Source organism: Monodelphis domestica, chromosome 1, assembly GCF_027887165.1.
Source record: "Monodelphis domestica isolate mMonDom1 chromosome 1, mMonDom1.pri, whole genome shotgun sequence".
NCBI classification, from domain to species: domain Eukaryota; kingdom Metazoa; phylum Chordata; class Mammalia; order Didelphimorphia; family Didelphidae; genus Monodelphis; species Monodelphis domestica.
The window spans coordinates 464,781,842-464,796,198 of record NC_077227.1 but is presented as its reverse complement, the minus strand read 5'-3'; the positions used below and the strand labels follow the sequence as shown (position 1 = coordinate 464,796,198).

The following is a 14,357-nucleotide window of genomic DNA, read 5'->3' as shown; positions in this document are numbered from 1 at the left end:
AGAGAGAGAAATAAAAGAAGAATCAGTTATTCCAAAGTGGAAGGTACATCCTTGGGGAGTTCCCTGGAGGGCTTTCAGCTGAAGGATAGCTGTTAATTTGTAAGACAGAATCTTGTTCAGGTATGGTTTGAATTAGATGGACCCAGGTCTGAGGTCCTTTTCAAATCTAATATTGGGTAACCTTTTCAGTCAGTCAATAAGTTAGTCAATAAACATTGATTAAGTACTAATATTTGCTAGGCACTGTACTGAGCCCTGCTGATGAAAAGAAAGGCAAAAGATAGTCCTTATTCTCAAGAAGCTTACAGTCTAATGGGGAGACCATATGCAAATCACTATTTACAAACCAGATATTTACAGGATAAATTGAAAATATCATCAGAGGGGATGATCTCCCTCACTCTCATTGAAGGTCTCCTGGATAAGTCTGCCCTGGTTTAATATGCTCTCTGAATGTGCACTCACTTAGCCATAGTTGTCGAGCCCCCGCTGAGGTATTTATCTTTACTAATCAGCCAGAGGACATCACCGGTTCAAAACTAAGACATTTAATAGCATACCATAGCAAAAAAAGGAACTAAAATGAAGGAAAATTAGAAAGGATTTCTTGAAGAAGATGGGATTTTTAACTGGGTCTTGAGGGAAGCCAGAAGGTGGGGATGAGATCAGAGACATGTATGATCAGGAAAAAGGATATTGACCAACATGTAATCAAGCTGAAGCATATGTAAGTGGAAATAGCTCGATGTGCTGCTAACAGTGCATTAGTAATCTTTTGTGAAGGATTTATGGAAAGATATGGAAAAGTTGAAAAGGATGAGAATGTGTGGATAGAGTGCAGATCTATGCCAGTGGTTGGAGTGACCATACTGATGAGATTCCAGACTTACTGAAGTCCAGATGAGGATATAAATGAGAGGACTTGCCAAGGTCACATATGCATTGAAACTCAAAATCTTATCTCTTGCCTTCAAATTTAGGGCTGTTATGACTATAGCATGAAGTTCTCTGGTAGCCTTGATAATCATTGGCAAACATCAGGCAGGATTGAGGATTAAGAGGGAGAAAACAAAAGGGAGCAGAAGGGGAGAGAAAGTAGAAAAAGATAGAGATGATGGGTAGTGGGAAAAGGGCCAGTACTGAAGTCCTTGAGTGCCCCAGGTGACCTGCTCCATCCAGTCACAGTCCCCAGGCATCAGCCATCGTATCCCCTATGGCAGAATGGTCCCAGTAGGAGGAGAATCCGGTTCTGGGCCTGGGTGTGTGTAGCTAAGCTCAGTCTTCCCTCCTCCCTGTACTTCCACTTCTTCCCCTCACCCACCTTCCCAGAGAGTCTGGGCCTAAGGCGACTGCTCCCCAGATGTCTCTAATTACAGGGCTTTGTTTTGTTTGCCTTTTCCCAAAATAAGCCTCTCCCACTTTGAACTCATTATTTGCTTGGACAGAGCAGGAAGTGGGGCTGGCTTTGTTTTTTATTAACGGCCCCAAGTGTCATTCTAGATGAGTTTCATTTCCCAGCTGGTTCAAGAAGATGGCCTTTGGCCCATCTGATTCTCTTATTAGGACTTGTTTGGCTGGATTGGGACACAGGTGATGTGCTGGACCATGCTGGGAATTCCATGATCTTAACAGGCTGGCTGCTTAATATCTGCCTTGTGCCAGCTCTCTGGTCAGGTGATAATGGCCCACGCTCTAAAAAGGAGATGGCCAAGTTGTCAGTCATCTCTTCTCTTCTTGAAATTTCTACAGCCACTACTACCTGTGCTGCCCATTTGGTATTTCATACCCACTGTAGTTATTGAGAACCTGCTGGGTTCTGCACATGAATGCTGGATACTGAACCTACAAAGAGGAACAAGATATGGTCCTTGCCCTCAAGGCACTCATCATCCAATAGAGAAGATAAGAATAGTACTTGTGTCTAGGCAGAGTCCAAAGCTGTGACAGATATGGCAAAGTCCTTTTATTAATGAAGGCTATAACCTTCTCTGAAACTTAGAAGCTTAAAGCAGGGGCATCACAAACCCCTTTAGTAGTCCAATGATTGTGAAACTAGGATGCCCATTATCACCAATATTATTTAACATAGTATTAGAAAAGCTAGTAATAGCAATAAGAGAAAAATAAATTGTAGAAATCAAAATGGGCAAAGAAATCATAAAGCTATCTCTGCTGACTACATGATGGTATATGTGGAAAATCATAGCAATTCAACTAAAAAGTTAGTTGAAACTATCAATAAGTTTAGCAAGGTAGCGGAATATAAAGTAAACCCCCATAAATTGTCGGCATTATTATATATTATAAACAAAGTCCTGCAAGAAGAGACAGAAAGAGATACTCTAAAATGACCCTGGATAGAATAAAATACCTGGGAGTATACCTGCCAAAACAAACCTAGAAACTACATGAATGTAAATATAAAATCCTTTATTACACAAAGTCAGATCCAAATAATTAGAGAAATATTAGTTGTTCATGGATGACCAGAGCCAATCCTACTTAAACTAATCTACTTAGGGTTATCTCAATTAAATTACCAAAAATTATTTTAATTAAGCTAGAAAAAATAATAACAAAATTCATATGGAAGAACAAAAGATCAAGAATACCAAAATAATTAATGAAAAAAATGTGAAGAAAGGAACACTAGCAATATCAGATTTTAAATTGTATTATAAAGCAGTATTCATCAAAATTATCTGGTACTGGCTAAGAAATAGAAAAGTAGATCAGAAGAACAGGATAGATATACAACAAACAGTAGTAAAAGATTATAGTAACCCAATATTTGACAAAAAAGCATAGATCCAGGCTTGGGAATAAGAAATCACTATTTGGCAGAAATTGTTGGGACAACTGGAAAGTAGCAGAGACTACTTAGAGATCTGCAATCTATTCACACATTCTCAGCCTTTTCACCTTTTCCATATCTTTCTGTAAATACCTAGATAGGAATAGATCAATATCTTACCCCATTCATTAAGATAAGATCAAAATGGATACATGATCTAGGCATAAAAGGAGATATCATAAGTAAATTAGAAGAATGGGGTAGGGGACAGCTGGATGGCTCAGTGGACTGAGAACCAGATCTAGAGACGGAAGGTCCTAGTTTCAAATGTGACCTCAGGTACTTCCTAGCTGTGTGACCCTGGGCAAGTCACTTACCCTCCAATGCCTAGCCCTTGCTGCTCTTCCACCTTAGAACCAATATATAGTATTGATTCTGAGACAGAAGGTAAGGATTAAAAAAAAAAAAAGAACAAGGAACAAATTATCCTATCAATCAGATTTATGGGTAGGAGAGGAATTTATGAGTCATCAAGAGATGGAGAACATTGTGAAATTTAAAATGGATAATTTTGAGTAAATTTAATTGAAAAGTTTTTGTACAAATAAAACTCCTTTTCAGAATAATGTGTTTAAATCATTGAAGAGAAAACTGAATTTCAATTAGAAAGTAGTAAAAATAAATATCTAATTTTTTTCCCATCCTAGCTCACAGACCCCCTAAAGACTATCCACAGACTGGTCCATATAACTCAGGTTGATTCTCTTCGTTATAGACTTTCCTGGCACAAAGAGGTTAGGTGACTTGTGCAGACTTGTGGAGCCCATATCTGTCAGAGGGGAACCATATTTTCCTGGCTCTGAGGTCAGCATTTGGTTGGATCATAAAACCTCTCTAAATAACTCTGGTGCAGATTACAACATGGTTAATTCACAGGAAAAGCCCAAACCCAGTATGATTATTATTTTTTTATCAAGCTCTTGAGGGTATGGAACACGACTGATTCATCTCTCTACATCCACCAAGCACAGGGCTCTCTTAGTAGCTGTGAGTCAGAGGATTTGACGTGGAATCTGCTGCTTGTATCGTGTCAACTTAGACCAGTTACTCATCTCTGCCTTAGTTTCCACCAAGTTATCAATGAGCCTATATTCATCGCATTACGTTATTTTTTGTTGAATCCAACTCTTTATGACCCATTTGGGGACTTGAAGACAAAGATACTGGAGTGGTTTGCTATTTCCTTTTCCAACTCATTTTACTGGGGAAACCGAAGCAAAGAGAATTAAGTGGCTTGCCCAAGGTCACACATTTGGGGCTGAATTTGAACTCAGGACGTCCTGACACCAGGCTCAGTATTCTATCTGCTGCTTCACCAGTTGCCTCAGCAGCTGCTTAGCACTTAACTCTTAGCACAGTTCTTAAATGCTTGTGAACTGACTGTTTCCTCAATGGCATCAAAAGTTCCCTGAGAACAGGGGCTTTGCCTCTACATTTTCTTTCCTTCCTTCCTTCCTTCCTTCCTTCCTTCCTTCCTTCCTTCCTTCCTTCCTTCCTTCCTTCCTTCCTTCCTTCCTTCCTTCCTTCCTTCCTTCCTTCCTTCCTTCCTTCCTTCCTTCCTCCCTCCCTCCCTCCCTCCCTCCCTCCCTCCCTCCCTCCCTCTCTCCCTTCCTTCCTTCCTCCCTCCCTCCCTCCCTCCCTCCCTCCCTCCCTCTCTCCCTTCCTTCCTTCCTCCCTCCCTCCCTCCCTCCCTCCCTCTCTCCCTTCCTTCCTTCCTCCCTCCCTCCCTCCCTCCCTCCCTCCCTCCCTCCCTCCCTCCCTCTCTCCCTTCCTTCCTTCCTTCCTCCCTCCCTCCCTCCCTCCCTCCCTCCCTTCCTTCCTTCCTTCCTTCCTTCCTTCCTTCCTTCCTTCCTTCCTTCCTTCCTTCCTTCCTTCCTTCCTTCCTTCCTTCCTTCCTTCCTTCCTTCCTTCCTTCCTTCCTTCCTTCCTTCCTTCCTTCCTTCCTTCCTTCCTTCCTTCCTTCCTTCCTTCCTTCCTTCCTTCCTTCCTTCCTTCCTTCCTTCCTTCCTTCCTTCCTTCCTTCCTTCCTTCCTTCCTTCCTCCCTGCCACCCTGCCTTCCCTCACCTTCCATCTTAGAATCAATACCGTCTACCGGTTCTAAGGCAGAAGAGCAGTAAGGGCTAGGCAATGGGGATAAAGTGACTTGCCCAGGGTCACACCCAGGACTTCTCATCTCCAAGCCTGGATCTCGATCCACTGAGCTACCCAGTTGTCCCCATTTTATTTTATTTCAAGAAACACTCAGTTAACACCTGTTGTAGGCAGTGTCTTGTACTAGGTATAGGAGGAGACTCAAAAGTATCCATAAAATAAAGGCCCTGTGTTCATGGAACTTACAGTCTAGTAAGGAGAGAAAATAAACATGAATAATTAAAGCAGCTGGGTGGCTCAGTGAATAGAGCTGTGGATCTGGAGTTAGGGTGGCCTGATTTCAAATCCAGCCTCATACACTTAACTAGTTGTGTGACCCTAAATAAGTCATTTCACTTCTGCCTTTCACCTTCTGGAGAAAGAAATGGCAAACCACTCCAGAATTTTTGCCAAGACAACCCCATGATGGGGTCACAAAAAATGGGACACAACCAAATAACAAAATGAGACATACCGCCTTACAAGTGAATATCATTCGAGTGATTCTAACGAGCCACTCTCCATGCCAGTGTCCTTACTTTGTTAGGATGCCTGTTTGATCGCCCTCCATATTGGAGCAATCCGATGTGTGATCTGAGTGTAAATGAGGCCTAGGCTTTATTGACTGAGTCAATCTAAAGTGTAAGCTAGGTGTTAGCAGAGGAAACGGATCAGGATTGGATGAATCCCACATGTCCTGCGGGGCTTGGATAAAAGCAGCAAAATCCTGATGGAGCAGCTTGAGCCAAAGCCCTGAGAGAGACACAGTCTGTTGTAAAGGCACAGACGAGAGGCACAAGTAACGTGCAGAGGGTAATAATAAACCCCATGGAATAATAATAATAATAAGGAAATAGATGTATATAATTACTAAGGCCAAGCCTGGAGCGTCAGAAGGCTGTGAGCTCTCTTCATTATTGCCTGAGGTCACACAAGTAAGGAGGAGCAGAGGCCAGATTCTCATGTAGGTTTGTTGACTGCAAATGCCAGGCTCTTTCTCCTCTATCCTGCTGTCTGAAGCGATTTGGCATTGGGCTGGGAGCTCTCCTTCCCCTCTGGGCTTTTCAAAGCCCTTCATTGGGTCCCTGGGCTTGGCTGAGGCTCTTCCCAGGTCTCCCCTTTTCTTTCCGGGGATGTTCCTTGTGGTTTTCCTACAGGATCATGGCCCTCTACTCCGCAGGCCCCTAGGCCAGCTGAGTCTCTGCACAGCAGGCCTAGGAGGAAGAGTGAAAAGGCTTGTCCTGGGAGATTCCCAAAGCCCCTTGGAACCCCTTGTCCTGTCTGGGGAGGAAGGGAAGAGCAGGAGCAGCCAACCCAGGAAGGGCCTCTGCTAAGGCCGGTACAAAGGAGGAATCAGGGGACAACCGGCTGGGCTATTTCCGCCCAGTGGGCGGGAGCCACTGGGGGTGTCATGTCAACAAACAACCCCTGATCCGACCCAATAGACCTGCCCAGGACCCAGCATTCCAGCCCAAATTTGGAGGGAGAGGAGAGGAGGGAGCTTGTCCCCTGGCCCCCCACCAAGTTTCCAAAGCAAATAAAGCTAGACTGGAGACAAAAGTTGGGGGGTGGAGGGGAAGAGGCAGGGCTGGGGGAGGTCTCCACCAGGCATCTGGGCTGGTGCTGTTCTCAAAGGCAGCCCAGCTCCCAATGTCCGAGACTCCACTTCAGCTCCATATATAGTCATCCCCTTGGGTAGGGGGCATCGTAGTGTCAGCCCTTCACTGCTTGTCACAGGGTAGCCCAGGCCTTCTCCTGGGGTGGTGAGGGGTGAGTCTGGTTCCTGGAGCAAAGGAATAATTGTCTATTGTTTTTCTGCTGTCTAACGGACATACTCTGCCATGCCTCATTTCACTCCATGGCCCTCCCAGAAGAAAAAACCCTCTGCCTAGGAGAAACCTTTCTGAAGGACCATGGGACAGCGGAAAGGTGGAGGATTCTGGGTCACTCCAGCCCTGTCGCCATATTGCTTGGCCCACCTCAAGCGAGTCATTTCACTTTTCTTGGCCTCAGGTGCCTTATCTGTAAAGTGAGAGGGTTGGACTATACAGACCCCAAGAGCGCTTCCAAGACGAGACCAAAGAGCTTAAATGATGTGATTCCAGGACACTATTAGGTCAGATTTAGCCAGGACAGCAAGTTGAGTTTGGACCATAATCCTGAAACCACTAGGGCCAACAGATGGAGCATGGGACTATTTGGTAGAGACCATCTGACCTCTCCCAGGAATGGCTTATTAATTGGGAGTCCTTTTGGAAACTAGGGCATATGGACCTGCAGGCTGGGAAGAGAGGGGAAGCAGACTGCCCACTCTCTCAACCAGAGAAACTCAGCCATGAAACAGATCTTCCAAGACCTGGGTTGATGCTATCACTGGCTCACTCTAGAATAAGAGCAAGGGACCGTCAGGTTTCCAGGGATTCCTGAAACAGGGTTGTAGGGTCAAGGCAAAAAGGCTAATCCTAAAGCAAGTTATTTGGAGAACTCAAAAATTGTAGAGATAACTAAGTACATCTCTAAGTACATTTTACAGAGGAGGAAAAAGAGGCCTGGGAGGGGAAATGACCTACCCAGGATTCCACAGGTAGGGGGTAGCACAGGTAAGATTTAAATCCAGATTCTCTGACTCCAAATCCAATCGTCTTTTAATTCTTCCATGTGTGAGAGGGAAAGTGTGTGTGTATATATGTGTGCAGGGTGATGGCAACATGAGACCAGATGCTAATGAACAGCAGTATGATCATCTCTTTGGGGGAAATAAGGTTGAAAGAAACACTTTCATGCAAATTTGATGCTCAGTAATAGTAACAATTACTAGTATCACTTAATTTGCATAGCTTATACTTTTTAATGAGTTTCCACATATGATCCCATATGATCCTCTGGGTCAAGACAGTGGGTAAGCCATCCTAGAAGGCATCTAGAATGGAATGACCAAGGATGGTGAAGGACCTCCATCTTGGAGGGTATCCATAATGGGGTGACCAGTGTAATATTTATTGAGGAAGAGATGGGAGAATTGGAAAAACGGGGATAAATGGGGAATGCGTTTTGGGAATACCCAACTGCCACTCCCAGTTGCCCCTTTCCCCACCAACTCTCAGTCTTGTTTCCTTTCCACACCAGGATGGTGAAAGTCTTCATCCTGAAGAACATTTAGAATGGGGTGACCAAGACAGTGAAGGCTTTCCATCCTATGGGGTACATAGAATGGAATGACCAAGGATGGTGAAGGACCTCCATCCTGGAAGACATCAAGGAAGAGGTGACCAGGATAGTGAAGGCTCTATCCTGAAGGGGACCTAGAATGGAATGACCAGGATGGTAAAGGACTTCCATCTTGGAGGGCATCCAGAATGGGGTGATCAGAGTGGTGAAGGCTTTCTATCTTGGAGGGCATCTAGAATGGAATGACCAGGATAATGAAGGACCTTGAAATCTCATCTTAGGATGATCAGATGAAAACATTGGGGAAGAAGTGAGACTTACTAGTGAAGACGAAAGCTGTGTTTATGGGATTCTCTTGTGGAAGAGGGATTGTGCTTGTGCTACTCAATGCTAGAGAGCAGAACTAGGAGAAACTTGTCAAAGTTTCAAAGTGGATCTACTTGAGGAAAATATTTCTAATCATCCACAAGATATTTGTCAAGCATTTATTGCATGTCAAGCAATGTGGGCCCTGCTCTTAAGAAGCTTATAGTCTAATGGGGGAGACAACATATGAACATATATAGCCAAATACATGTACATGCAGAATAAGTGTATGGTGACCTTAAAAGGGAAGGCACTGGCAGATGGGGAGCGGGGAAAGACCTTTCTGTAGAAGGTAGAATTTGAGTTGAGTCTTGAAGGAAACCAGGAATTCTAGGAGGTGGAAACGAAGAAGAAAGGCACCCCAGTCTTGGGGAACTGTCAGTACAAAAAACATGGAGATAGGAGATAGAGTGATATGTGAGGAACAACAAACAGTCCAATATGGCTGGATCACTGAGTGCATGGAAAGGAGTCATGTTTGGGGGCACCAGAAATATAGGAAAGGGTCATATGGTGAAGACCCTCAAGCACCAAACAGAATAGTTTGATCTTAGCAGTAATAGAAAGAGACCCAGGAATTTATTGAGTCATGGAAGGTGACCTGGTCTGGAGTGAAGAGAGACTTGAATCAGGGGCACCAATAAATGAATTATCCAAAAGTGGAATGGACTGATTCAGGAAGTAGATTCCATCTAATTATAAGTTTTCAAGCAAAATCTGGAGGATCATTTATCATGGTTGGTGTTGAGGGGATTTATATTCAGATATGGGTTGGACCAAATAGGCCCTGAGATTCTCTTCAAGTCGGAAATTTTCTGTGATTTTGTGATTCTATTTTGAGCTTCTATTATTGTTCCCATTTTAGAGGAAACTGAGGCCCTGAGAAGTTAAAAGATTTACCTAATGTATTAACTACTAGATCTCAGATCTCTTTTCTCTAAAATGAAATATCCAGGATATAACCCTCTAGGAACCCCATGATGTTCCACACTATTTTTTCTCGATGGTACCCCCATTCCCCCAGGCTGCTTCTTCCCCTTCCCCCTTCACATGCAATCAATTTCCTTATCCTGTCATTATAGCTCTGCAATATTCCTCTTTCTTCCTTTCTATTCCCATGGCCACTATAAATTCAGGCTTTCATTACCTCTCACCAGAACTATTACAATAGCTTCCTAACTCATCTTCCTGTTTCTGGCCTTTCTCTCTACAATTCATCCTATATTGGCTGCCAGATTAGCACTCCTAAAACATAAGTTTGATCAGATTACTCTGTGTATGTGTCTGTGTGTGTGTCTGTGTTTCTTTCTCTGTCTCTCTCTTTCTGCCTCTGTCTCTGTTTCTCTGTCTTTGTCTCTCTCTCTGTCTCTGTCTCTCTCTTTGTATCTCTTTCTCTTTCTCTGTCTGTCTGTCTGTCTGTCTGTATGTCTGTCTGTCTGTCTGTCTGTCTCTCTCTCTCTCTCACACACACACACACCACCTCACTCTATAGCATGGAGGCTCCCCATGTCCTAGCTAGTAAAGTTCAAATTCTTCAGTGTGGCATTCAATACCTTTCACAATCTGGTCCTGGACTTTCTAGTTTTATCTCCTATGGAAGCAAGTAGAATAGAGCGTTGTCTGGGGTGTCAGAAGGCTCGGGTTCAAATGTATGATCTGTCACTCACTCATTACAGATGTGACTTCAGACATGTTATTGATTCTCTCTGGGGCTTCTGTTTTCTTACCTCTAAAGTGAGGAGGCTGAACTGAACCTGAGATCCCTTCTAGCTCTGACTCTGAATCCACTTCCCTATATAAACAGGACCTTAAGCTAATGGCCAAATGAATATACTTCCCATTGCCTGCAAATGCCATGTGCTTTCCCACCTTTGTGTCTTTGCTCCAACTGTTTCCCCCACTAACCTTTGAATACGCTTTTATCACACTCCTCTGAACCAATGAATTAAAAAAAATATTTTTCAACCCTTACCTTCTGTCTTAGAATTGATACTAAATATCAGTTCCAAGGCAGAAGAGAGGTAAGGGCCAGGCAATTGAAGTTAAATGACTTGCCCAGCTAGGAAGTGTCTGAGGTCAAACTTGAACCCAGGACCTCCCATCTCCATGCCAGTGCTCTATCTGCTGAACCACCTAACTATTCCTTGAACCAATAACTATTTAAACATTCCTCAAGGTTTGGCTGAAATGTGATCCCCTTCATGAAGCTTTCCCTCCTGGTCTCTAACGGGAATGATCTCTTCTCCAGGTCCTGTAATACTTCATTCACATTTCTCTTATGTCATTAATCATATACCCCCAATATGATGATTATTTGGGCATTTATCTTACCATTCCTACTAGCATGTGTGCTCCTTGCAGGCATGCACCATGTCTCATCCAATTTTATGTCTTTGTCAATAGCTAGTACTTGGTAGACACTCAATAATATTTATTGAATGAATGAATGAATGAATGAACAAACGAATGAACGAACGAATGAATGAATGAATGAATGAATGAATGAATGAACCTGCTCCATCTATCCCTCTTCTACCAAGCAAAGGACCCTGGCTTCTCTCACCCTTCACTGGAAGTGCTGGGAGCTGGCCAGACACTACTGCCTTTCATCCCAGACAGCAAGGCTGGGCCTAACAGCTTGGGGATTTGGAACAGATGTCCACGAGCTTGCAGGGGGCTGGGAAAGCAGCGACCTCCATCCCATTCTGCCTGTCCTGCCTCCTTTCACTTCTTTCCTTCACCCCACTCTCCCTGGGGCCCCTGATCGGTGCTGACCTCTTATCCTTGTCCTCTCAGAACCCCATACTTCCTCGTACATCCCCAGGGCAGAAAGCCAGGCAAGAGGATAAAGTCCCATCTCCCTGCCATGGACCGTCTACTCTGAAGACAAGCCAAGAGCTCGCTTGCTTGCTTGCTTGCTCGCTCTGCTAGTTCTGTTGTTCAGCTCAGGTCTTGGCCTTGAACCTTGCACATGGAGCCCCATCCTTAGGAGGGAGACCAAAGAGTGGGTGGCGGTTCTGACAACAGCATGATGACAAATGGTCCTGCATTCTCCCCAAATATTACACAATCTCACCTCTTCCTAGCTTAAGCTGAAATCTATTGGCATCTACTCAAGGTCAACATGGGCCTACATTCTATTTCTCCTTAATATCAGGGCCTGGGGCTGGCTCCATTTTGTGGTGTTTTGAAATATGAAATGCAAAATTTGCTTTGTAATCCCGCTTTAGTGAAGTTTTAGTGATTCTTATTTAAACCCTTACCTTTCGTCTTGGAGTCAATACTATGTATTGGCTCCAAGGCAGAAGAGTGGTAAGGGCCAGGCAATGGGGGTCAAGTGACTTGCCCAGGGTCACATAGCTGGGAAGTGTCTGAGGCCAGATTTGAACCCAAGACCTCCATCTCTAGACCTGGCTCTCAATCCACTGAGCCTCTCAGCTTCCCCCTAGTTTTAGGGATCTTTAACTACCTTACAATGAATGTGTTCATTTCATACTCCTTGCTGATTGGAAAACAAACATTTTAGACTTTTATAATGGGGTAAAATATCCCACAATATAATGGAATATGCCATGGCCAGATGTTGGATGTGGCAGAATAAATAGCATGGCGAGAGGGGACCTGGCTAAATGGGAGAGGTAGCAGAGTCCAGGAATTTGGATGCCGTTGCTTTTGCTCCATTCCTCATTCATAAAGAGTCCCTAGGGTTTCGTAGACACATGTAACCCATTTAATCAACCAGCATCTCTGACGTGAAAACAGTGTCTTCCCCCGCTTCCCTCCCAATCCTTATCCCCATTCCCTGTCCCAGATTCCATATTCCTTCCCCATGAGTTCTGGGTCCAGGCCAGATTCTCCAGCTTCCCACCTCCGCAGGTCCAGGACCTTTATCTCTCCTGCTTCCGGGCAGCTTTGGCCCTGTAGAGACTCAGGTCCCATCAGGGGAGTCCTTGTTAGCCCTCTTTGGGATAACTGCCAGATCTGGAACTATAGTTCAGTAGTAGATAGTAGATAGTAGATCAGGTTGTTCTTGGCCCAAATAAATAATGACAGATTTCTGATGTTTTTCGAGGATGTCGTGGGGTGGGTAGCACCCAGATGGGTTATTATTTTAATTACTTGGTTCCCAGAACACCAAATCTTTTCCTTAGCATAGAAGTTTATAACTGTTTTTCATTAGAGTTGGTTTATTATTTTATCCTATTTCATTTTATATGTTTAAATTTTTTTTAAAAAACGGGGTTAAGTAACTTGCTTAGACTCGTATAGCTAGAAAGCATCTGAGATCGGATTTGAACCCAGGACCTCCTGACTCCAAGCCTGGCACTCTTGACTGTGCCACCTAGCCACTCCCTAAAAACATTCTGAGAAACGGTACACTAGACTGCCAACGAGGATCCATGATACAAAAAAATATTGAAAATCCCTGCCTAGCATCCCCCACCTCTACCCACACAAACACACACACGTATGTCTATAAATGTATGTATATATCCCATCCTAGATATTCCATTCACCCATCACAAATTCTGAGCATAGGCAGTTCAGGGGTGAGCAAAGATAGTCACTCAGTACAGGGAAAACTTCATTCCATCTAGACCTTTGCTTTGCAAAGGACTCCCATTCCCTCTCTGGAGCAGAAGACTCCCCTTTATGGTCCAGTGCCTTCTGCCCTATGTGGCGGGCACAGAGGGAAACATCATTGTTCTTTGTGCCCACCAGCCAAATGCCCAACGTTGACTTCCATGGGAGGGATGGAAGAAGAGGGAGGGGGAGCCAGAAAGGGGAAACTCCCCCATTTTCAAGGTAACAGAAGCCTTCCCTCCAAGTTCTGCCCCAGTCCACTATCCCCTCCTGCCTCCCCCCACCGTGCCCAGACAATTGTGTTGTCTGAAAAGCTTCTATTATCGCTTTCTCTGGACCTGGGGTCTAGTAGTGCTCAGGATCTGATAGGGAAGCAGCGAGAAGGAAACTCCAGGCACTGGAGGGAGTATGTGGTTGTACTTACCCAGCTGTAGGGTGATGTTGACCGAGTTGGGGTACTGGACCCCAAAGGCCATGGACTGGCTCTGCCACCAAGTGCTCTCTTCCTGGCTGTGGAAGTCGGTCAGGTAGGAGGCGTTGTGGTGGTGGTCGGGGTCCCTGGCATCACAGCGGTGGCACAGCTTGGTGTCTCCAGGGGCCCCCATCTGGAGGCAGTAGTCTTCGGGTGGGCTGCCACATGTGTTGGTCACCTGGACCTGGCGGCCAAACGCTGCATTCTCGAACACAGGCAGACAACGCTGTGGGTGTCCTTGGCCATCATAGCATGCATCCATGCCCCCGTGGGCCAGCCTGAGCCCCAGGCAGAGCAAGAGGCCCAGAGAGAGGCTGAGAAACTCTTCCATGGTGAAGACTCAGAATGTCTTCTCCTTGTGCTGTCTTTACTCACTGGGGACTGGGCTCCAGGTCCCTCCTCCAGGCAAGACAGACTATGGAAGGACGGGCACTTTTCTCTCTCACAAGAGGGGCCTTTTCCCTCGCGCTCAGTTCCACCTTGTGGACGTGGCTGGGAATGCCCAGAGACCTGGTCTTAGCCCAGAGACTGGATAGAATTTTCCCTTTGCTTTCTGATCTTGAAACAAGGTGGATGTTGCTCCCTAGCCTTTCCAGGGCTGGAATTCAAATCCGCACTCTGCTCTCTGCTTGCTGTACAATGCTGGACACATTGCCTCCCCCGCTTTAGCCTCAGTTTCCTCTTACGTACGATTGTCTTGTTAATTCCTGAGATGAAAAAGACAGTGAAACTAAAATAATAATAGTAAAATGAATGATACATAATAAGCCCTTCCTATTCAC

General features: G+C 44.8%; 1 protein-coding gene across 2 annotated transcripts in view; it reads right to left on the bottom strand.

Annotated features, from left to right (window-relative positions):
- The window catches only part of LAMC3 (laminin subunit gamma 3), a 121,378-nt gene extending 107,396 nt beyond the window's left edge, over positions 1 to 13,982 (bottom strand). Inside the window, exon 1 of one of the 2 annotated variants that reach the window (XR_008915345.1) lies at positions 13,528 to 13,982. Coding sequence is in view for 1 of the 2 variants with exons in the window: in XM_056812569.1 (XP_056668547.1) it covers positions 13,528 to 13,906 (379 nt within the window). In the remaining variant the exon portion in view is untranslated. The remainder of the gene's footprint in view (positions 1 to 13,527) is intronic. The other variant, XM_056812569.1, reaches the window with a different exon arrangement.
- Positions 13,983 to 14,357: the final 375 nt, after the last annotated feature.